At 59.5% G+C, this 21,631-nt stretch overlaps 1 protein-coding gene across 1 annotated transcript in view; it reads right to left on the minus strand.

The window, feature by feature from the left end:
* Positions 1-562: 562 nt before the first annotated feature.
* The window catches only part of ARID3A (AT-rich interaction domain 3A), a 161,111-nt gene continuing 140,042 nt past the window's right edge, over positions 563-21,631 (minus strand). Inside the window, exons 4-9 of the mRNA XM_069218352.1 lie at positions 18,380-18,452; positions 8,462-8,645; positions 8,120-8,355; positions 7,516-7,767; positions 4,979-5,071; positions 563-1,209 (exon numbers count right to left, since the gene is read on the minus strand). Coding sequence (XP_069074453.1) covers positions 1,055-1,209; positions 4,979-5,071; positions 7,516-7,767; positions 8,120-8,355; positions 8,462-8,645; positions 18,380-18,452 — 993 coding nt within the window. The 3' untranslated portion in view covers positions 563-1,054. The remainder of the gene's footprint in view (positions 1,210-4,978; positions 5,072-7,515; positions 7,768-8,119; positions 8,356-8,461; positions 8,646-18,379; positions 18,453-21,631) is intronic.

Genomic DNA, 21,631 nt, shown 5'->3' on the forward strand with positions numbered 1-21,631 from the left:
AGCGGATATGAACGAGACTGAGCTATGGACATACACACAGGAGACTATGCCTCCTCACCCTCTTACCAGCAGAATGAACCTCCATAGGGCCTGAGCCAAGGCACAGAGGCATTGAGGGAAATGACAAAGAAGTTCTGAGAGGTAATGGACTGTTTTGGGCCTGTTGGCTCTTCTGACGCAATCGCACATGTAACCGGCAGTCGTAGGACAAACAGCGCATTAGAAAGTTTTCAGAAGTTCACTGCAGGCTAGCAACTGTGTACTGGGTGGTGGGCACAGATGTGTTACACCCGTTTCATCAGAAGGGTCCATTATCATGAAGATGCATGTGGCTACGACAACCTAAGCCTACAGACACCAAAGTTACCGACACATGACACAGCCACCACAACTCATTACCAACAGTAACATGTCCCAGACCTCCCCGACAGCAACTAAAGTGTTCATCTCAAAAGGGGAACAAACAAAGCTATGCATCCCTGAAACAGCACAGGTTATATACCCATGTCTACACAGATATATAGATATACATATATATAGATTACTTATATTCAGATTTTTTGAGGTTCAACATTTTTCTTTTTGAGAATAAAATAGAAAGTATTTACAAAAACAACTCTGAACATTCAATACGCTTTGACCATAGTTATTACAAAGAGTTAAGAAAAAGAAAAGGACTGTACATTTTGTGGTATATATTAAAGATTTTAGGGTCTGGACACGAGAAAATCTGTCGTTCGTTGCCTCTTATTGTTCCTTTGTGGATGCAGGTTTTGTCAACAGTGCAAGTGTGTACTAGTGAGGTAAATGGTTTTTTATGTCAACGCAAGAAAAAGAAATAAAAATAAAATAAAGCTTACTGGCTCAGAGGTCCCAGAGCGCTGACCCCTCTCTAAAGCTTTTTTCCTATTTATATCCAGAACTTTACAATAACCCTGAGACAGAAAAATTCAAGTGGGTTTTTCTTTTTTGGCGTCAGCTGGGAGAAGACATTTTGTCTCCTCTTGCCCACCCCTCGGGGAGGGTGGGATTTAATAACAGGAGGCGTCATTTCTTAAGGCGAAGGGTTACTGGATGTGGGTGTCTGCGGTACGGGGAGTCCGGCTGTGGCCTGTGCACCGCTGGCGCTTGTACCACGATTGTTGCTCGCTTTGGTGTAACCTGATTGGTGCGTCGCAGAAGAGCCAGACGTTTGGGCAAAAAGCACACCTGGGATGAAAGAAAAGATATTTTAAGAGGGGTCCAGGGTATGGAGCACAGGGGACAGGCCTGTGGACCGCCAGGGCGAGGAGCAGGCCTGCGGACCGCCAGGGCGAGGAGCAGGCCTGCGGACCGCCAGGGCGAGGAGCAGGCCTGCGGACCGCCAGGGCGAGGAGCAGGCCTGCGGACCGCCAGGGCGAGGAGCAGGCCTGCGGACCGCCAGGGCGAGGAGCAGGCCTGCGGACCGCCAGGGCGAGGAGCAGGCCTGCGGATCGCCAGGGCGAGGAGCAGGCCTGCGGATCGCCAGGGCGAGTGGATGATTTGTTTTAAACAGGCACAAGAGGAACAAATGCTACCAGCACATGGAGAAGATGTGTACATCACAGAACAGACCTAGTGTGGAGTACATAATACAGAAAAGGTCTGCTTGATCCTGTGATCTCCTGACATCACTGGACGAGCACCTGTGCCAACCATGATCCTTTGGTTTCCTCACCCCCCTCTCCCAGCTCTCTGGGCTAAGGGTAAAAATGGTACAGGTGGATTCTGTGGTAAGCGTGGGGGCTTAAATGGGCTAGAACAAATGCCTCTTGCACCTCAGGTTATGGTAGAGATTGTGCCAGCTGCCACTTTCCTTAACAATCAGACAGCTGTCGACAGCTCACATAAAGCTAACCTCAATCACATGCCACTCATCCCCACACATAACCCATGCACCGGCGACAGGACACCTTGTGCTACAGGTGGCTTCACTACAGACGTCAATCACCCCTTCGCCTGAAAGGCCTGAAACAAATCACTGTCACCTCTGCGCCTTCCAAACATCCTTCTCCATCGAGGCTACAGCACACAGACTGCAAACACAAGAGCTCTTAAGGCGTCTTCATAAAGTTCACCTGGTTCTGCATGCCCAGACCCCTCACTCACCTTCAAGTCACATGCCGTATTCACCACTCCGTGCCAGATAATGGCCTGATCTACAAGCACTCTGTCCTCCGCTGATGGCTCACCGTCCTTAAAGAGATCACCTACTGCACCCACGAGTTTACAACATACTCTACAACCACTGAAAACTACGCATTAAATAAAATATCACCGACAAACCCACACCAAAGGAAACACCCTCTACTTAGTCACAAGAAACACGAGCGGCAGCCCCCACTGCTGCTGGGCATGTCCGAAACCCTCTGTTCCCAATACCTTTCCACTACACATCCAGCACAGATAACATGTACACTCCAAACCTCGGAACTGCACAATCAAGGAGTACGCCACTGAATATTTCATGAAGACTGCTGCACATTAGGTCTCGCAAGCATCCTACCCTCCCTCAAAGGTACTACAAACAAAGACTACCACGCCTTGACCACTGCCTACCATCGCAGCAGAGGACAGACCTCCTTCGAGGACACTTCATACAAAGACTAATACCAGTGACCATTGTCTACCATCCCTCCAGAGGGCAGACCTCCCTCGAAGACACTACATATGAACACTACTCCCCCATGACGCCTAACATCCCCCAGACCTCCCTCAAAGGCACTACATATGAAGAGAACCATCCTGTGACCACTACCTACCCTCCCACCAGAGGGCAGACCTCCCTCGAAGGCACTACATACAAACACTACCATCCCGTGACCATTGTCTACCATCCCACCCTAGGACAGACCTCCCTCGAAGGCACTACATACAAAGACTCCCATCCCTGACCATTATCTACCATCCCACCAGAGGACAGACCTCTCTTGAAGACACTACATACGAAGACTACCATCCCGTGACCATTATCTACCATCCCACCAGAGGACAGACCTCCCTCGAAGACAGTACATAGGAACACTACTCCCCCCCATGACGCCTAACATCCCCCAGACCTCCCTCAAAGGCACTACATATGAAGAGAACCATCCTGTGACCACTACCTACCATCCCACCAGAGGGCAGACCTCCCTCGAAGGCACTACATACAAAGACTCCCATCCCCTGACCATGGTCTACCATCCCACCAGAGGACAGACCTCCCTCGAAGGCACTACATACAAAGACTCCCATCCCCTGACCATGGTCTACCATCCTACCAGAGGACAGACCTCCCTCGAAGGCACTACATACGAAGACTCCCATCCCCTGACCATTGTCTACCATCCCACCCTAGGGCAGACCTCCCTTGAAGGCACTACATACGAAGACTCCCATCCCCTGACCATTGTCTACCATCCCACCAGAGGACAGACCTCCCTCGAAGACACTACATATGAACACTACTCCCCCATGACGCCTAACATCCCCCAGACCTCCCTCAAAGGCACTACATATGAAGAGAACCATCCTGTGACCATTACCTACCATCCCACCAGAGGGCAGACCTCCCTTGAAGGCACTACATACGAAGACTCCCATCCCCTGACCATTGTCTACCATCCCACCAGAGGACAGACCTCCCTTGAAGGCACTACATACGAAGAATACCATCCCATGACCATTGTGTACCATCCCACCCTAGGACAGACCTCCCTTGAAGGCACTACATACGAAGACTACCATCCCCTGACCATTGTCTACCATCCCACCAGAGGACAGACCTCCCTTGAAGGCACTACATACGAAGACTACCGCCCTAACCGTTGTCTACCATCCCACCAGAGGGCAGACCTCCCTTGAAGGCACTACATACGAAGACTACCATCCCCTGACCATTATCTACCATCCCACCAGAGGGCAGACCTCCCTTGAAGGCACTACATACGAAGACTACCATCCCCTGACCATTATCTACCATCCCACCAGAGGACAGACCTCCCTTGAAGGCACTACATACGAAGACTACCATCCCCTGACCATTATCTACCATCCCACCAGAGGACAGACCTCCCTTGAAGGCACTACATACGAAGACTACCATCCCCTGACCATTATCTACTATCCCACCAGAGGACAGACCTCCCTTGAAGGCACTACATACGAGGCTACCATTCCGTGACCATTATCTACCATCCCACCAGAGGACAGACCTCCCTCGAAGGCACTTCATACGAAGACTCCCATCCCCTGACCATTGTCTACCATCCCACCAGAGGACAGACCTCCCTTGAAGGCACTACATACGAGGCTACCATTCCGTGACCATTATCTACCATCCCACCAGAGGACAGACCTCTCTTGAAGGTACTACATACGAAGACTACCGCCCTAACCGTTGTCTACCATCCCACCAGAGGGCAGACCTCCCTTGAAGGCACTACATACGAAGACTACCATCCCGTGACCATTATCTACCATCCCACCAGAGGACAGACCTCCCTTGAAGGCACTACATACGAAGACTACCATCCCGTGACCATTATCTACCATCCCACCAGAGGACAGACCTCCCTTGAAGGCACTACATACGAAGACTACCATCCAAGGACACTATTTACATACTCACCAGAGAACAGACTAACACCGCACTCAACAGAATCAAATCCTTATTGAACAGGACATCTTCCCCAGTATACCAAAGCCGGACAAATCCTCCCACTGCTGAACCCGATACTTCAAGTGCAAACACACAACTACCCTAGCTCTGAGAGGTCACTAAACAGCCGGCATTCAATTGTAAAAGCGAATCACCAACAACGCCCTGTTTCAGGCTGAGTCCAGAGTAAGATACTGTTCTGGCTGCAATGCTTAGCACTAGCTGCCAAAGCATCTGACTGCTGGAAGGTTAGTTTCTATTCGAGTATAAAAGAAGGAGCCTAGGCCAACCGCTGCGGACCCGGGAGCGCCTGCTCACCTGTGTAGACGATGCCGTTGATTTCGACTGACATGCTGATGCTGTTTGTGCCGTTGGTTGTTAGACTGATGGCAGAGTCCTGCCGGCTGTCACCTGGAGGGGAAGGAATCACACCTTAGTAGACTCTCACAAGCAAGTAAGCAGTGAACACTGTATCAGTGAGCACATAACACTGAAACAAGGGGAAGCAACACCAAAGCCAAAAAATAACATATAAATAATTTAAAATAATATTCACAAATAACGAGGGTCTAGGACATGCAGGGAGAATGAAAACTCAGTGTGGAAGGATGAAGAAGTGGGAATTTTCTTGTATTTTCATTTATATCGCACGAGTCTGGCGATCTGGACCAAAAGTGCAGTCTGGGAGGGTCCAACAGAGGTCTGCATACGGTCCGCTGGATATCGCTCAGTGTAACCTCACTGAACAATGGTCAGCAATGCTGGACAGTACCAATATATTGTTGAGTGATGGTTTATACTGGTCAGCGGTGTGACCTGCTAGAGCCTGTGTCCCGACATTCAACAGGGGAACCCATTACTCTTCATCATGAGGTTATGTTACAACAGTAGTGGAGTGCGTGATGGGGGGGTGCAGGTATGATGGGGCACACAGCGACTAAGGGTGGGAGAGAAGCCTGGAATGCATAGGTGGGCACCGATGTGTTAGGGAAGAGGCCAGGCAGCACTACAGCAAAGATAGAACCCGACGCATGGGAGATGGGAAGGTAAGAAGGGTGGCAGATGCCCTGCAGGCTGGGGTAGGAAGCACGGGGAGTGAGGAAGACATGTGCCCTGGTGGCGCAGGCAAGAGGCCTAGAGAACTCCAACCCCAACATTGTAGACAGGAGTATGCAGAGCATGTGAATCTACAGCCGTACAAGCTACGAACCTACATGTATGCCTGGAGACTGAGTGTGCCGAGGAACAAAGATAGCCCAGGTGGGCCACTCCTGGCCGACGAATGCATCAGGTACTCTCAGAAACAATTCTCAATATGTATGGGAGGCAGAATGGTGCTGGCCACCACTCGCCAGGGGACACTTGCCTCTAGCACTTGCGTTGCTGCTTCGGATGAAAGCGCTACAGGACTGTGTCTGCACAGGTCCGAAGCAGGGCTTTACTAACCTACAGTCCACCTTAGCACCTGCAGCCATCCCTCTGAGATGATGGAAAGGCCCAAACACATGATTCGCCTGCGGTCTCCACTGCACTTAATTTATACAAACCACGCCTTCACAATACTTCCCACTCTCCAATACGATTCGATACTTACATACAAAGCAACAATACAACCAGTCAATGACAACAGCTGCAAAACTGACGCATCACAAGTAGAGCATGTGCACGGCCGGCGGGGAGGACCTGTGGGGTGCTTGGAGTCCAGCGCTGCCTCTCCTGCTTTAAAAGGCGCAACAAGGAGGGTCATCCTGCAGGCAGGAAAGTCTTACCTTACCAGCAGCTGGTTATGTGGCTACCCCAGGTAACGCTAAGAGATGGGTGGTGGCTGAAGTGCAGGGGCTGCGCACTGATGAGACGCCGGAACTGCTGAGGCTAAGAGGAGGCAGATGTTGGGGACAGAGGAGCTGAAGGTACAAGCGCTATACACCATTAAGATACCTCCACTGCTGGGGCTCAGAGGCAGATGTTGAAGTCTGGCCCACAGACTATTCCTAGGCTGATGATGCTCACAGGAGGCAAATGTTGGGGGAGACCTGAAGGCACAAGTGCTCCACACTGATAAGAGCTTGACTGCTGATGCTAAGAAGAGACTGATGATATGGATGAGGGGGGACTGCACGTACAAGCGCTATACAGTGACGAGATAATTTGAGTGCTGGTGCTCAGAAGAGGTAGGAGTAGGGCTAAAAGGGGACTGCAGGTGAAAGTGCTCCGCACTGAGAAGACATCTTGACTGTTGATGTTCGGAGGAGGGAGTAGCTGGGCAGGGGGTGCTGAAGGTGCAAGCGCTGCACACGGGGGACATACCTTGGCTGTTGATGTTTGGAGGAGAGAGAAGCTGGGCAGGGGGTGCTGAAGGTGCAAGCGCTGCACACGGGGGACATACCTTGGCTGTTGATGTTTGGAGGAGAGAGAAGCTGGGCAGGGGGTGCTGAAGGTGCAAGCGCTGCACACGGGGGACATACCTTGGCTGTTGATGTTCGGAGGAGGGAGAAGCTGGGCGGGGGTGCTGAAGGTGCAAGCGCTGCACACGGGGGACATACCTTGGCTGTTGATGTTCGGAGGAGGGAGAAGCTGGGCGGGGGTGCTGAAGGTGCAAGCGCTGCACACGGGGGACATACCTTGGCTGTTGATGTTCGGAGGAGGGAGAAGCTGGGCGGGGGTGCTGAAGGTGCAAGCGCTGCACACGGGGGACATACCTTGGCTGTTGATGTTCGGAGGAGGGAGAAGCTGGGCGGGGGTGCTGAAGGTGCAAGCGCTGCACACGGGGGACATACCTTGGCTGTTGATGTTCGGAGGAGGGAGAAGCTGGGCGGGGGTGCTGAAGGTGCAAGCGCTGCACACGGGGGACATACCTTGGCTGTTGATGCGGATGCTCATGGGCAGCTGGGAAGACATGGCGAGCAGGTTGTGCTGGATGGCTCGCTGCATCGCCCGCTGCTGCTCCTCGCTGCTCAGACCCAGCTTCTTCTCTGGGGGCTCCCCGCAGTCCATCTTTTCCCTGAGATTCTCCAAGGCCGCAGCCTGTGCCCCCGCCACCTTTAGGTGGCCACTTAAGGACACCGGGACCCGGGCTGGGACCGCTATCGGTACAGACACCTCATCTTCTGTAGGTCAAAAAACAGACAGTCACTGGCAGGCAGTGGAAATGTACAGCAGAGAACAGGTGGTACCCCCAGGTTACAGCACGCAAAGCGCTAGCTTGGACTGGGATACCTCAAACATGACTGCCTCAAGTCCAGCCCCTCAACTGAGAAGCGACTGCCAACGACTCTAAAACTGCCCCATCACTCATCCTCCTCCACCCCGCCTCTGTGTATCTGCCCCACTGTACATATCCTGGACAGTCTCGCCTTCTCTCCAGTCTCTCAGCCCTTGCTAGGTCACCACCAGCTTGCCCCCCCTTCAGCCCCCCAACCTCAGTAACACCCCAGCCTGTACGCGGGCACCCCTTCGTACCTTTCTTGATCTTCAGGTTTGCAGGGCCTCCGTTGGTGGTGCCAGATAGCCCAAGTCCTTGCAGTTTGGGGGGAGACAGCAAGTTTGGGGCCCCGCTGGGGGAGTAGGTGAAGAGGCTCCCACCAAAGCCTGAGCGCCGCCCCTCTCTCCGGTTGCTATCAATGGCCGCCTGCAGCTCGCTGGGGTTACTGAGCGCCTTCTTGTCACATTCATAGGGGTAGAGGTACTTCATGTATCTGAGGAAGCATCAGAGGGGACAGCGTGAGCAGCGGGGAGTTCCCTCGCCCAGGCAGCGGGCACGCGTGTCCGCCAAGCGAGAGGCAAGGGCCGCACAGTACTCACTGAGTCCGGAGTGTGAAGGCCGCGCTGGTGATCGAGGTAGGTAGGTTGAGGCCTTTGGTGATCTCCCGCCACAGCTTCTTGTTGATGACCTCCACGAGGCCGCCCTTCTCGGTGACCAGCACGTACAGCATGTAGAGGTCCAGCACCTGCTTGGCCATGATGGGGATCCGGTTCACAGGGGTCCCTGAAAACAAGGGCAGGAATCAGCAAGGGGCCTGCAGAAGGCTCAAAGAGCGAGCAACAGGTGCAAAGATTCAGCAATCGGAAGACCTGCTCTCAAACCAAAGGTGAGACTTCAAAGACCACAACTACCGTCCTTCAACTCTCAGCTAGTCCCCATTCTTCTCCCCCACTTCATCGCCACAGCACACCGTGTCCTGGACCATCTCTGACCACCTTATCACACTGCGTATCCGAGGAGCCACTCAGTGCCAATGAGACACCAGAAGCAACGCCTCTCCTGCGTGAGCAAAGGACCCCGCAAGGACCATGGGCGAAATCCCACCACAATGACAAACACACTGTCCAAAATTACAGTCACTGCAGAAAGGCAAAGATCTCACCACCCCAGCACACCTCAGAACAAAGAACCCATCAGAGAAACTACACAAAAATATTTCTGAATCCAGAGGGAGTGAACTCTAAAGTGGACCTGAACAAATCCTCTGAGATGCAAAACAAAGGTCACCTAATTTACTAACTAAAGAGTCTAATTAACAAAACCTATCATTGATGCTACTCCTCACTGAATATTTCATTAATGTCGCAAACGACTTCACAACAAAGTGCAGCTCATATGTTTGGGGACGTCGTCCTCAACAGCTCCACAGCAGCCAAAGCTTCCACTGGGGTCTCTCGCTGCAGACATCTCCCCACATCCACTGAAAACATCCTACAGGAAACCCATTATTAAAGGAAATAAGGGGCCCTGAACGTACCATTCCTTCTATGTATATCCAATACCCATGTGCCCTTTCTGAGCCAAACTTACTGATAGATCTGCCTTTGGGGAAATATCCGCATCCAAAGAAGGTGCACGACACCGGCCCACCCCACCCCTCCGTGCACGACACTGGCCCGGGCCTCCGGGCACGACACCGGCCCGGGCCTCCGGGCACGACACCGGCCCACCCCACCCCTCTGTGCACGACACCGGCCCACACCTTTGTGCACGACACCGGCCCACCCCTCCGGGCACGACACCGGCCCACCCCTCTGTGCACGACACCGGCCCACCCCTTCGGGCACGACACCGGCCCACCCCTCCGGGCACGACACCGGCCCACCCCACCCCTCCGGGCACGACACCGGCCCACACCACCCCTCCGGGCACGACACCGGCCCACACCACCCCTCCGTGCACGACACCGGCCCACACCTTTGTGCACGACACCGGCCCACCCCTCCGGGCACGACACCGGCCCACCCCTTCGGGCACGACACCGGCCCACCCCTTCGGGCACGACACCGGCCCACCCCCTCGGGCACGACACCGGCCCACCCCTCCGGGCACGACACCGGCCCACCCCTCCGGGCACGACACCGGCCCACCCCTCCGGGCACGACACCGGCCCACCCCTCCGGGCACGACACCGGCCCACACCACCCCTCTGTGCACGACACCGGCCCATCCCTCCGGGCACGACACCGGCCCACCCCTCCGGGCACGACACCGGCCCACCCCTCCGGGCACGACACCGGCCCACCCCTCCGGGCACGACACCGGCCCACCCCTCCGGGCACGACACCGGCCCACCCCACCCCTCTGTGCACAACACCGGCCCACCCCACCCCTCTGTGCACGACACCGGCCCACACCACCCCTCTGTGCACGACACCGGCCCACACCACCCCTCTGTGCACGACACCGGCCCACACCACCCCTCTGTGCACGACACCGGCCCACACCACCCCTCTGTGCACGACACCGGCCCACCCCTTCGTGCACGACACCAGACCTCCGTGGAGGACGGCCCTCGCCCAACAGCCTAGCAGGTCAGGGCTAGGAGGCACCACGGCAATGCTGCAACACTAAGGTGTTCAACACATGCAGAGGACCTGCAGATACCAGAGAAGGACAGAGACTAGCTCATCACAGAGGGGGACAAGCATCTGCAGGGAAGGGGACATACAAGGAGGACTGAATGTAAGCGGCAACAAGCCCACGAATCACAAGACGCGCAGAAGGTCTGGAAGCCCAAGGGAGGATCACACTGAGAGACCCAAGGGAGCAGACACATCACAACCTTCTCTGGGACAGGGGGACCAAAGCCTAGCTGAGATTCTCTCAGCTACAGCAAAGTCGCGGTTGTAATCTAAAGCTGAAGGGTGCAGGAGGCATCTGGACCCTTCCAGAGAGGGCCAAGGACACAAACTCTGCGGGTCTAGGGCACGGCGCCAAAGAGCAGGGGGGGTCCAGAGCACGGCGCCAGACAGCAGGGGAGCAGGGGTCTAGAGCACGGCGCCAGACAGCAGGGGTCTAGAGCACGGCGCCAGACAGCAGGGGTCTAGAGCACGGCGCCAGACAGCAGGGGTCTAGAGCACGGCGCCAGACAGCAGGGGTCTAGAGCACGGCGCCAGACAGCAGGGGTCTAGAGCACGGCGCCAGACAGCAGGGGTCTAGAGCACGGCGCCAGACAGCAGGGGTCTAGAGCACGGCGCCAGACAGCAGGGGTCTAGAGCACGGCGCCAGACAGCAGGGGGTGCAGGGGTCTAGAGCACGGCGCCAGACAGCAGGGGGTGCAGGGGTCTAGAGCACGGCGCCAGACAGCAGGGGGTGCAGGGGTCTAGAGCACGGTGCCAGAGAGCAGGGGGTGCAGGGGTCTAGAGCACGGCGCCAGAGAGCAGGGGGTGCAGGGGTCTAGAGCACGGCGCCAGAGAGCAGGGGGTGCAGGGGTCTAGAGCACGGCGCCAGAGAGCAGGGGGTGCAGGGGTCTAGAGCACGGCGCCAGAGAGCAGGGGGTGCAGGGGTCTAGAGCACGGCGCCAGAGAGCAGGGGGTGCAGGGGTCTAGAGCACGGCGCCAGAGAGCAGGGGGTGCAGGGGTCTAGAGCACGGCGCCAGAGAGCAGGGGGTGCAGGGATCTAGAGCAGGGGGTGCAGGGATCTAGAGCAGGGGGTGCAGGGATCTAGAGCAGGGGGTGCAGGGATCTAGAGCAGGGGGTGCAGGGATCTAGAGCAGGGGGTGCAGGGATCTAGAGCACGGCGCCAGAGAGCAGGGGGTGCAGGGGTCTAGAGCAGGGGGTGCAGGGGTCTAGAGCAGGGGGTGCAGGGGTCTAGAGCACAGTGCCATAGAGCAGGGGTCCAGAGCACGGCGCCAGAGAGCAGGGGTCCAGAGCACGGCGCCAGAGAGCAGGGGGTGCAGGGGTCTAGAGCAGGGGGTGCAGGGGTCTAGAGCACGGCGCCAGAGAGCAGGGGGTGCAGGGGTCTAGAGCAGGGGGTGCAGGGGTCTAGAGCACAGTGCCATAGAGCAGGGGTCCAGAGCACGGCGCCAGAGAGCAGGGGGTGCAGGGGTCTAGAGCACGGCGCCAGAGAGCAGGGGTCTAGAGCAGGGGGTGCAGGGGTCTATAGCACAGTGCCATAGAGCAGGGGTCCAGAGCACAGCACCAGAGAGCAGGGGGTGCAGGGGTCTAGAGCACGGCGCCAGAGAGCAGGGGTCTTTCTACACTGAGAGGGTGCCAGACCCTTCGCGCCGGCATGGGTTCAGCGCCGAGAGGAGTCTGCTGCTGCTGAAGAGCTGCTGAGGCTAGAGGGGAGACTGAGGAGGGTCCCCCCAGAGATGCCAGGGGTGCAGACAGCTGCTGTCTGCAGGGAGGCTCCCAGAGGAGGGGTCTAGGAGAGGCTTCCTTTCACAGACCACAACAACAGTGTGACGGGGGGGTCACTGCCGAGGGCCCCCAGGGCTCAGTCCTCATTACTGGGGTGACACTGGAGACGAGCTGAGGGACACCGTGTGTACACACAGCCCAGGCCTCCAGGACAGCAATTATTCCAACGCACTGAGCCTAGCGCCCACCGACGCAGCGCCACGACACCCCTGGCTCCAGGGGGGGGGGGGGGGGGGGAGGTTTAATCACCGTCGCATTAGCAGCCGGCTGCCAGGTAATTGTGTTATTAACTTATTAGTACAAAGCAGTCCCTAAGCGGGGGAGGGGGTCCTCCATCTGCTCAGGTAGGATGAAGGGGTGGGGCAGAGGGGTAACGACACCCCCACCGCGTTTCATCACGTTTGCTCTCGCCTGGGGAGACTCATCTTCAGAGGTCCGAAGGACATTACCCTGCCCCCCCCTCCTGGGCAGGGGGCGTCAGAGCTCGGGTAGACGGGGGCAATAACACCAGGCCACGGGGCAGAAGCACGCTGGGGGGGTCGGCCTTCCGGGGGCTCTGGGGGCGCCCTCCGATCCAGGTGGCACCAGCCCTGCTCCGTTCACCGGCCTGTCCTGGCGAGTAGGGCAGTGCCAGCGGCGGGGCCAAGGACAGGGCACTGCCCCTGAGACCCCTGCACCGTCTTTGCGACCCCTGGCCTCAGAGGTGCCCGTTCAGTACCAGAAAGAGAGCAGGGCCTACGCCTGGCACCCTCACATCATGCTGGCAGCTCTCGTGTGCCCAGAACTGAGATCCTGCCATTAAGGTTGGCACCGTGGCCGCGCTGCTACACTGGTGCCCATTGCTGGCGCGTCCTTGGGTTACAGGCGAGCACCCAGGGCCCAGGGTTGTAATACCAGGCACCTGACTAGAGTCATTCAATGCGGGGGGGGACTGAGCGCAGGGCTCCCACACAGTGATCTGCGAGCAGGCCGCTTTAGCAAACACCCCGAAACCCAAGGGCGCGGGGTGAAGCCGTCCAGATGGGGCCAGGCAGCGAGAGCGCCTTCCACATCTGCAAACCAGTATCCGTTCATCTGTATTTACTAAAAATGCAAAAAGACGTCTAGACATTTTGGACTCAAAGATTAAGATTTTCAGAAAAGGTTTTCTTCTGGAAAATTGACTTCGTTTGTCCAAAACTGGAAGTGGTATTTCAATAGATGTCATTTCAGAAAACTTTAAGCGGATAAAGACAAAATGTTGCAACTCAAAAGCCATTTAGAGGCGACAGGGGATGATCATTCGCCCCGAGTTGCATGGATTTCATTCCGTGGTTCCGTCCTCAGTGCCGGGGCACGTGATGCTTTGTGTTATTTCGGTATTCCTGGCACCTCTGCCGGTGACTCCACCTGCACTGCTCGGGTGGGCCCTAGTGATAACCCTGCTTAGGGTGGTCGCACTGTAATGCCAACATAACAACGCGTGACTATCTTGCAGTCATTACATTTCCTAGTAGCGCGAGAGGACATTTCCAGAGCAGGAGTAGCGCTCACCCGCAGGCTGGAGGCCCGGGCTTTGGGATGTGCCCTTCCAGGACAGCTGCGGGAAGCAAACAATGCCTCTAAATGCACCTGAGAGTCTATGTAAGTGTGAAGTGCTATGTATCTGTGTATGGGCGAAAGTGGGGGTCAGAGGGCATGTGCTGCCACTTCCGCTACCCATGCCAAGGGTGTAAGGGGGAGTACTGAGATGGACATGTTTCAATCCAGGCAAACCAAAGCAGCTCTGAGGCAGGTGATCTCCACCTGCGGCGGGCACTGCTGAGCAGTCCAAAGTCCACAAACACCAGGGCAGGTCTGTCTGTCAGGGTCCCTGGGGGTCTGTGAGGGAGACGCCGCCTGCAGGAGAGCCAGCGAATCGCCCAGACTCGGGTAATCTGTTCACCACTCAAAGGAAACATTCCTGCTGGCGATGCTGGGGACCCCATGTGCACAAGCGCAACTACAAACCAGAGCTCATGGGGGCTGAGCACTGCAAGACACTGGTCACAGCAGGAGCCATCCAAGATGCCAAACCGAAGGCAGCAAGGACCACTCAGGAGAGCGAGCAGAGAGGGTGCCAGGAGGGGTCCAGCCAGTAGGACCCGGAGCAGAGAGGGTGCCAGGAGGGGCCCAGCCAGTAGGACCCGGAGCAGAGGGGGTGCCAGGAGGGGCCCAGCCAGTAGGACCCGGAGCAGAGGGGGTGCCAGGAGGGGCCCAGCCAGTAGGACCCGGAGCAGAGAGGGTGCCAGGAGGGGCCCAGCCAGTAGGACCCGGAGCAGAGGGGGTGCCAGGAGGGGCCCAGCCAGTAGGACCCGGAGCAGAGGGGGTGCCAGGAGGGGCCCAGCCAGTAGGACCCGGAGCAGAGAGGGTGCCAGGAGGGGCCCAGCCAGTAGGACCCGGAGCAGAGAGGGTGCCAGGAGGGGCCCAGCCAGTAGGACCCGGAGCAGAGAGGGTGCCAGGAGGGGCCCAGCCAGTAGGACCCGGAGCAGAGGGGGTGCCAGGAGGGCCCCAGCCAGTAGGACCCGCAGCAGAGAGGGTGCCAGGAGGAGCCCATCCAGTAGGACCCAGAGCAGAAAGGGTGCCAGTAGGAACCGTGAGCACAGAGGGTGCCAGGAGGGCCCCAGCCAGTAGGACCCGGAGCAGAGAGGATGCCAGGAGGAGCCCAGCCAGTAGGACCCAGAGCAGAGAGGGTGCCAGGATGGGCCCAGCCAGTAGGACCCGGAGCACAGAGGGTGCCAGGATGGGCCCAGCCAGTAGGACCCGGAGCACAGAGGGTGCCAGGATGGGCCCAGCATAGAGGACCCGGAGCACAGAGGGTGCCAGGAGGAGCCCAGCCAGTAGGATCCGGAGCAGAGAGGTTGCCAGGAGGGCCCCAGCCAGTAGGACCCGGAGCACAGAGGGTGCCAGGAGGAGCCCAGCCAGTAGGACCCAGAGCACAGAGGGTGCCAGGATGAGCCCAGCCAGAAGGACCCAGAGCAGAGAGGGTGCCATGAGGGGCCCAACCAGTAGGACCCGGAGCAGAGAGGGTGCCAGGAGGGGCCCAGCCAGTAGGACCCGGAGCAGAAAGGGTGCCAGGAGGGGCCCAGCCAGTAGGAACCGTGAGCACAGAGGGTGCCAGGAGGGGCCCAGTCAGTAGGACCCGGAGCAGAGAGGGTGCCATGAGGGGCCCAGCCAGTAGGACCCGGAGCAGAGAGGGTGCCATGAGGGGCCCAGCCAGTAGGACCGGAGCAGAGAGGGTGCCATGAGGGGCCCAGCCAGTAGGAACCGTGAGCACAGAGGGTGCCAGGAGGGGCCCAGTCAGTAGGACCCAGAGCAGAGAGGGTGCCATGAGGGGCCCAGCCAGTAGGACCCGGAGCAGAGAGGGTGCCAGGAGGAGCCCAGCCAATAGGACCCGGAGCAGAGGGGGTGCCAGGAGGAGCCCAGCCAGTAAGAACTGTGAGCAGAGGGGGTGCAAGGAGGGGCCCAGCCAGTAGGACCCGGAGCAGAGGGGGTGCCAGGAGGGGCCAGCCAGTAGGACCCGGAGCAGACGGGGTGCTAGGAGGAGCCCAGCCAGTAGGACCCGGAGCAGAGAGGGTGCGAGAAGGGGCCCAGCCAGGAGGACCCGGAGCAGAGAGGGTGCCAGGAGGGGCCCAGCCAGTAGGACCCGGAGCAGAGGGGGTGCCAAGAGGGGCCCAGCCAGTAGGACCCGCAGCAGAGGCGGTGCCAGGAGGGGCCCAGCCAGTAGGACCCGCAGCAGAGGCGGTGCCAGGAGGGGCCCAGCCAGTAGGACCCGCAGCAGAGGCGGTGCCAGGAGGGGCCCAGCCAGTAGGACCCGCAGCAGAGGCGGTGCCAGGAGGGGCCCAGCCAGTAGGACCCGCAGCAGAGGCGGTGCCAGGAGGGGCCCAGCCAGTAGGAACCGTGAGCACAGAGGGTGCCAGGAGGGGCCCAACCAGTACGACCCGGAGCAGAGGGGGGTGCCAGGAGGGGCCCAGCCAGTAGGACCCGGAGCAGAGAGGGTACCGGGAGGGGCCCAGCCAGGAGGACCCGGAGCAGAGAGGGTGCCAGGAGGAGCCCAGCCAGTAGGAACCGTGAGCACAGAGGGTGCCAGGAGGGGCCCAGTCAGTAGGACCCGGAGCAGAGAGGGTGCCAGGAGGGGCCCAGCCAGTAGGACCCGGAGCAGAGAGGGTGCCAGGAGGGGCCCAACCAGTACGACCCGGAGCAGAGGGGGGTGCCAGGAGGGGCCCAGCCAGTAGGACCCAGAGTAGAGAGGGTGCCATGAGGGGCCCAGCCAGTAGGACCCGGAGCAGAGAGGGTGCCAGGAGGGGCCCAGCCAGTAGGAACCGTGAGCACAGAGGGTGCCAGGAGGGGCCCAGTCAGTAGGACCCGGAGCAGAGAGGGTGCCAGGAGGGGCCCAGCCAGTAGGACCCGGAGCAGAGAGGGTGCCAGGAGGGGCCCAGCCAGTAGGAACCGTGAGCACAGAGGGTGCCAGGAGGGGCCCAGTCAGTAGGACCCGGAGCAGAGAGGGTGCCATGAGGGGCCCAGCCAGTAGGACCCGGAGCAGAGAGGGTGCCATGAGGGGCCCAGCCAGTAGGACCGGAGCAGAGAGGGTGCCATGAGGGGCCCAGCCAGTAGGAACCGTGAGCACAGAGGGTGCCAGGAGGGGCCCAGTCAGTAGGACCCAGAGCAGAGAGGGTGCCATGAGGGGCCCAGCCAGTAGGACCCGGAGCAGAGAGGGTGCCAGGAGGAGCCCAGCCAATAGGACCCGGAGCAGAGGGGGTGCCAGGAGGAGCCCAGCCAGTAAGAACTGTGAGCAGAGGGGGTGCAAGGAGGGGCCCAGCCAGTAGGACCCGGAGCAGAGGGGGGTGCCAGGAGGGGCCCAACCAGTACGACCCGGAGCAGGGGGGGTGCCAGGAGGGGCCAGCCAGTAGGACCCAGAGCAGAGAGGGTGCCAGGAGGGGCCCAGTCAATAGGAACCGTAAGCAGAGAGGGTGCCAGCGAAAGCTAGGGCCTAGCCAGCAGAGAGGGCAAACAGGGAAGGGGCAAGCAGGAACAAGCACCTAGCCAGGAGCCAGACAGGGCATTGAGGATGCCCAAACGGCTCTGGCAGTAGCAAGGCCTTGAGAGGGTGCCTTAAAGTACCAAGCGAGCTGAAAGGGTGCCAGAAAGGGCCAGGACCCAGACCGTAGTGCGAGAGGAAAGGGTGCCAGCGAGGACATGGGCACAGCCAACAGTGAGTGCGAGTGGAAAAGGGTGCCGGCGAGGGCAAGCAGAGAGTGCCAGCGAAGCCCTGGGCCCTGCCAGGAGTGAGCAATGCAGAAACGGTGCCAAGCAAGGACAGAGGGCGAGCAGAGAGTACCTGGGAGGACAAGTGCCCAGCCAGCAGTGAAAGGACAGGGCACCAGAGGGGGCAAGGGTCCAACCAGCAGTGAAGACGAGCAGAGGATGGCAGCACAGGAGTTACAAAGAGGCACCCCCCAACGGTCACGCAAACAGGCATCCATCAGTGCTCGTGCTCACAGCCACCACTCAGGTGCCAGGCAACCCTCAGCCAGCTCTCGCCCCCAACCCGGCACTCATGGCCACCCACCCCCCTCAAACCCTCGTGCCACCAGCCGCCCTGTCCCTCGTGCCATCAGCCACCCCACAACCCTCATGCCATGGGCCACACCGCAACCCTTGTGCCATCGGCCACCCCACAACCCTCGTGCCATGGGCCACCCCACAACCCTCGTGCCATGGGCCACCCCACAACCCTCGTGCCATGGGCCACCCCACAACCCTCGTGCCATGGGCCACCCCACAACCCTCGTGCCATGGGCCACCCCACAACCCTCGTGCCATGGGCCACCCCACAACCCTCGTGCCATGGGCCACCCCACAACCCTCGTGCCATCGGCCACCCCACAACCCTCGTGCCATCGGCCACCCCACAACCCTCGTGCCATGGGCCACCCCACAACCCTCGTGCCATCGATCATCCCGTCCCTCGTGCCATCAGTCACCCCCAAGCCCTAATGGTCTACAACCATCACTCGCGCTCCAGCCAGCACCAGCCCTCCCACCACAACCTTCCTCCCCAGCCCTCCGCCTCACCTCTCTTCTGCATGAAGCTGAATAGGTCGTCCAGGAACTCCTTCCGCTTTGGATCACCGTCCAACTCGTACAACTGCAGGGAGAGAAGAGAGCGGGTGAGAGAAGAGCCACCTCTCCCCGGAGTGTCTGACGGTCAGGGAGAGAAGAGGGGGAGAGAAGAGCCACCTCTCCCCGGAGTGTCTGACGGTCAGGGAGGGAAGAGAGGGTGAGAGAAGAGCCACCTCTCCCCGGAGTGTCTGACGGTCAGGGAGGGAAGAGAGGGTGAGAGAAGAGCCACCTCTCCCCGGAGTGTCTGACGGTCAGGGAGGGAAGAGGGTGAGAGAAGAGCCACCTCTCCCCGGAGTGTCTGACGGTCAGGGAGGGAAGAGAGGGTGAGAGAAGAGCCACCTCTCCCCGGAGTGTCTGACGGTCAGGGAGGGAAGAGGGTGAGAGAAGAGCCGCCTCTCCCCGGAGTGTCTGACGGTCAGGGAGGGAAGAGAGGGTGAGAGAAGAGCCACCTCTCCCCGGAGTGTCTGACGGTCAGGGAGAGAAGAGGGGGAGAGAAGAGCCACCTCTCCCCGGAGTGTCTGACGGTCAGGGAGGGAAGAGGGGGAGAGAAGAGCCACCTCTCCCCGGAGTGTCTGACGGTCAGGGAGGGAAGAGGGGGAGAGAAGAGCCACCTCTCCCCGGAGTGTCTGACGGTCAGGGAGGGAAGAGAGGGTGAGAGAAGAGCCGCCTCTCCCCGGAGTGTCTGACGGTCAGGGAGGGAAGAGAGGGTGAGAGAAGAGCCGCCTCTCCCCGGAGTGTCTGACGGTCAGGGAGGGAAGAGAGGGTGAGGGAAGAGCCGCCTCTCCCCGGAGTGTCTGACGGTCAGGGAGGGAAGAGGGTGAGAGAAGAGCCGCCTCTCCCCGGAGTGTCTGACGGTCAGGGAGGGAAGAGGGGGGGAGAGAAGAGCCGCCTCTCCCCGGAGTGTCTGACGGTCAGGGAGGGAAGAGGGGGAGAGAAGAGCCGCCTCTCCCCGGAGTGTCTGACGGTCAGGGAGAGAAGAGGGCGAGAGAAGAGCCACCTCTCCCCGGAGTGTCTGACGGTCAGGGAGAGAAGAGGGGGAGAGAAGAGCCACCTCTCCCCGGAGTGTCTGACGGTCAGGGAGGGAAGAGAGGGTGAGAGAAGAGCCGCCTCTCCCCGGAGTGTCTGACGGTCAGGGAGGGAAGAGAGGGTGAGAGAAGAGCCGCCTCTCCCCGGAGTGTCTGACGGTCAGGGAGGGAAGAGAGGGTGAGGGAAGAGCCGCCTCTCCCCGGAGTGTCTGACGGTCAGGGAGGGAAGAGAGGGTGAGAGAAGAGCCGCCTCTCCCCGGAGTGTCTGACGGTCAGGGAGAGAAGAGGGGGAGAGAAGAGCTACCTCTCCCCGGAGTGTCTGACGGTCAGGGAGAGAAGAGGGGGAGAGAAGAGCCACCTCTCCCCGGAGTGTCTGACGGTCAGGGAGGGAAGAGAGGGTGAGAGAAGAGCCGCCTCTCCCCGGAGTGTCTGACGGTCAGGGAGAGAAGAGGGGGAGAGAAGAGCCGCCTCTCCCCGGAGTGTCTGACGGTCAGGGAGGAGAGAAGAGCCACCTCTCCCCGGAGTGTCTGACGGTCAGGGAGGGAAGAGGGGGAGAGAAGAGCCACCTCTCCCCGGAGTGTCTGACGGTCAGGGAGGGAAGAGAGGGTGAGAGAAGAGCCGCCTCTCCCCGGAGTGTCTGACGGTCAGGGAGGGAAGAGAGGGTGAGAGAAGAGCCGCCTCTCCCCGGAGTGTCTGACGGTCAGGGAGGGAAGAGGGGGGGAGAGAAGAGCCGCCTCTCCCCGGAGTGTCTGACGGTCAGGGAGGGAAGAGGGGGAGAGAAGAGCCGCCTCTCCCCGGAGTGTCTGACGGTCAGGGAGAGAAGAGGGCGAGAGAAGAGCCACCTCTCCCCGGAGTGTCTGACGGTCAGGGAGAGAAGAGGGGGAGAGAAGAGCCGCCTCTCCCCGGAGTGTCTGACGGTCAGGGAGGAGAGAAGAGCCACCTCTCCCCGGAGTGTCTGACGGTCAGGGAGAGAAGAGGGTGAGAGAAGAACCGCCTCTCCCCGGAGTGTCTGACGGTCAGGGAGGGAAGAGGGTGAGAGAAGAGCCACCTCTCCCCGGAGTGTCTGACGGTCAGGGAGGGAAGAGGGGGAGAGAAGAGCCACCTCTCCCCGGAGTGTCTGACGGTCAGGGAGGGAAGAGAGGGTGAGAGAAGAGCCACCTCTCCCCGGAGTGTCTGACGGTCAGGGAGAGAAGAGGGGGAGAGAGAAGAGCCACCTCTCCCCGGAGTGTCTGACGGTCAGGGAGAGAAGAGGGGGAGAGAAGAGCCACCTCTCCCCGGAGTGTCTGACGGTCAGGGAGGGAAGAGAGGGTGAGAGAAGAGCCACCTCTCCCCGGAGTGTCTGACGGTCAGGGAGGGAAGAGGGCGAGAGAAGAGCCACTTCTCCCCGGAGTGTCTGACGGTCAGGGAGGGAAGAGGGGGAGAGAAGAGCCACCTCTCCCCGGAGTGTCTGACGGTCAGGGAGGGAAGAGAGGGTGAGAGAAGAGCCGCCTCTCCCCGGAGTGTCTGACGGTCAGGGAGGGAAGAGAGGGTGAGAGAAGAGCCACCTCTCCCCGGAGTGTCTGACGGTCAGGGAGGGAAGAGGGGGAGAGAAGAGCCACCTCTCCCCGGAGTGTCTGACGGTCAGGGAGGGAAGAGAGGGTGAGAGAAGAGCCACCTCTCCCCGGAGTGTCTGACGGTCAGGGAGAGAAGAGGGCGAGAGAAGAGCCACCTCTCCCCGGAGTGTCTGACGGTCAGGGAGGGAAGAGAGGGTGAGAGAAGGGCTACCTCTCCCCGGAGTGTCTGACGGTCAGGGAGGGAAGAGAGGGTGAGAGAAGAGCCGCCTCTCCCCGGAGTGTCTGACGGTCAGGGAGAGAAGAGGGCGAGAGAAGAGCCGCCTCTCCCCGGAGTGTCTGACGGTCAGGGAGGGAAGAGGGGGAGAGAAGAGCCGCCTCTCCCCGGAGTGTCTGACGGTCAGGGAGAGAAGAGGGGGAGAGAAGAGCCGCCTCTCCCCGGAGTGTCTGACGGTCAGGGAGAGAAGAGGGCGAGAGAAGAGCCACCTCTCCCCGGAGTGTCTGACGGTCAGGGAGGGAAGAGAGGGTGAGAGAAGAGCCACCTCTCCCCGGAGTGTCTGACGGTCAGGGAGAGAAGAGGGGGAGAGAGAAGAGCCGCCTCTCCCCGGAGTGTCTGACGGTCAGGGAGA

Source organism: Pleurodeles waltl, chromosome 12 (assembly GCF_031143425.1).
Source record: "Pleurodeles waltl isolate 20211129_DDA chromosome 12, aPleWal1.hap1.20221129, whole genome shotgun sequence".
Lineage (NCBI taxonomy): Eukaryota > Metazoa > Chordata > Amphibia > Caudata > Salamandridae > Pleurodeles > Pleurodeles waltl.